This window comes from Morone saxatilis, unplaced genomic scaffold, assembly GCF_004916995.1.
Source record: "Morone saxatilis isolate NCDOM2014 unplaced genomic scaffold, NCSU_SB_2.0 Contig23, whole genome shotgun sequence".
NCBI lineage: Eukaryota > Metazoa > Chordata > Actinopteri > Moronidae > Morone > Morone saxatilis.
In genome coordinates this window covers 19360342-19363082 of record NW_023339796.1, presented here as the reverse complement: position 1 = coordinate 19363082, position 2741 = coordinate 19360342, and the positions used below count along the sequence as shown (strand labels likewise).

The 2741-nt window shown below is 41.2% G+C and overlaps 1 protein-coding gene across 1 annotated transcript in view; it reads right to left on the bottom strand.

Moving 5' to 3' along the window:
* The window catches only part of mmp14b (matrix metallopeptidase 14b (membrane-inserted)), a 12122-nt gene extending 9727 nt beyond the window's left edge, over nucleotides 1–2395 (bottom strand). Inside the window, exon 1 of the mRNA XM_035670213.1 lies at nucleotides 1777–2395. Coding sequence (XP_035526106.1) covers nucleotides 1777–1875 — 99 coding nt within the window. The 5' untranslated portion in view covers nucleotides 1876–2395. The remainder of the gene's footprint in view (nucleotides 1–1776) is intronic.
* Nucleotides 2396–2741: the final 346 nt, after the last annotated feature.

Sequence of the window (2741 nt, the reverse complement as noted above, 5' to 3'; positions counted from 1 at the left end):
CCATCCATCCATCTATCTATCTATGTTGCCACTCTTTTTGATATACAAAGATCAACTCGAAATAAAAAGGACTCTTCATATGACGCAACCTACTTCCAAAGTAACAAATAACTTGCAACTTGCATTTTTTAGCTTTGACAGTCAATTCATGGTGGATAACTATTCAGTCTCATCTAAGTTATGTCTTCCTTGAAGCCTAGAAGTTGCTTAGCATTACTTGCTACAATACATATTTTGAACTTGTCTGGCCATTTGTCAAAGGTTTTGTTTTCATGTGAATCTTGGACTGTGCCTTGCATTTGACAGTCTTATGTAGGTCAGTGGAGTTATTTCATTTTCTTCCCCTAGCACAGCTGGAATGATTATTCCACAGGCCAGCGGTATTCAACTACATTTGTTCAAGGGGCCAGAATTTTTCTACGCACATACTGTGGGGCCAGAAATATCAAATAAAACATTTATTTATTTATTTAGGCCTTATTAGCCTATAATTGCTATTATATTATACATTTTCCCTTTCTTACAAGAATGATGTTATATTTAGTAGCCTATATCAGTGTGAAGAGACTACAAAAAACATGGGAATCCATAATGAAAACTAGATACTTCTATAAAATACTTTCAGACCTCCACAGAGGAGGCAGATCACTGAGGAGTGATGGTTGCGATCTGGTGCCGAAGGAAGCAGGTGTGTAGGGGTATCATAACAATGTCACTTCCTGCAACATTAACCCAGAACTTCCTAATGCTACACTGGCTGTGGGGTTGGAGGACTGCTGATAATACAGAACAGACCAGAGGGGGGCAGGAAAATCTCAGCTAATTCTTCTTTGATCTGTAACACTACTGAGACCTGGTACTCAGCTCAGAAGTACAGTTCAAACTGTGGAGAGTGTTTTTCCACATATGACCATGTCTCAGATGCTGCAGAACCTCTCAGATTGTAAAACCCACCTCCCCCCAGTCCACTCAGCCATAAATCAGGACAGATGTCAACAATTACATCTCCCGATCCCTCTAAATATAACCGTACCCACAACTATCAATCCCCCCCTCCATTCCCACAAAAACTGCCTCTGTCTCTGCCCCGACCACAATACAAGCGCATGCATTTCTCCTCATTTGCTTTTTTTTTTGCTCTCCTGTTTTTGCCCCCTCAGCATTTCTCAGTGTTTTCACGAGCGCTATCATCATTATGGGCTGCTTCCTCTAACCCAGGGTCAAAGCCCTTCCCATATCCCTGCACCAACAACAGGCAACTGCTGGAATTACCACCAATCAGGATCCAAACCTTTAACATCAACAACATTTATCAGTTTTTTTTTTTTTTTGTCAATTCAGAAACATGCAGAGTCTCTTACATATGTGAATACAGTATATGTGTCACTTAGAAATTAAACTTGTCTTTAACTCCAAAAGTCTAAATTATACTTATGCTGCCTCACATTATTATTTGTTTAACTTTCTTATTCAACTCTAAATGTATTTATCAAGTTGTATTTATTTTGGATATAGAACTATTTATCTGTCTTATTCCTATGCTGTGCATTTCTTTTTCTGGCTTTATCTCTTAATGCTGCATTTTTTTTAATCTGGCTTGGTCGAATGGTTCTGGATTTATTTATCTAGCTTTATTGTTCAATTCTGCATTTAGCCTATTTATTGAACTTTATTCATCAATTTCGGATTCATTTATGAGTCTTTATAGCTTGATTCTGTTGGGCTTTATTCCTCTACTGTGGCTCTATACTCCTCACCTTTGGCTTTATTTCTCACCTCTGGATTGATTGCTCGCTCCGTCGCTCCCTGTGCGCTCAGCTCCCACACCACCGCCAGCAGCAGCAGTCGGACAAGCGATTTGAGCTCTGGTGCCATCACTTGACTCTCCCCAAAAAAAACAAAACTATACAAAATCAGATCTTTCTGTAAACGTTCGCGCAAACTTCACTTTGCTATTTGTCAGAACATTATCTGCGGAAACACGTATCCAACGAACCAATTTTCGGGCGCAGCCGAGATCGACTTGGCGCAAAACACAAAAACAGTTGCCAGAAGATACGCAGCAGTGCGTCTCTGCAACTAGTTACTTAAACCAAGAGAGGTATTTGTCCAGTCTGTGCATTCTCCTCGCGTTTGGGTGAATTTTAACCAAATTATCGGACGTTACTGGAAGCAGGAAGTCTGAAGGGGGGCTCTGGAGCTGCAAGCTGCGCGTATTTTATGTCCAAATTCAGCCTGCGCTTCGCCCCAGAAGTTGCAGCCGACTTTGTTTTCATGGAGCAGTCTCAACTCCTCGCTGTCCTATCTTCCAGTCGGCTTATTTTGACCCCCTCTCCTCTTCTCCTCTCCTCTCCCCTTGCTGCAGACGTGGTAGTTTGATACTCCCCGGAGACCTTTAGTTGGAAAGTAGAAGGTTGTAAACCTTCCCCCTCCTGGATCAGCCCGCCCCTCCGACATGGAGGGCTGGAATCAACTTGGTGACCTTCACATTAGACTTGGCACGGTTTGCTCTTACCCTTAGGCTGTGATTAAATGCCTTAATGCTCCCTGAAATGCATTAAGCTGGTATTATTTACAGAGAAATGAGCGCAATGATAAATTCGTCATCAAAGTATGCAGCTAAGTTTGTGTAAGAATATTTTAAAGATGTGTCTATTATTATTTTTAGGGGGACTTATCAACAATCATCTGTTCCCGTGAACAGAAATATGGCTTCACCATATCATACAATTTACCCAATT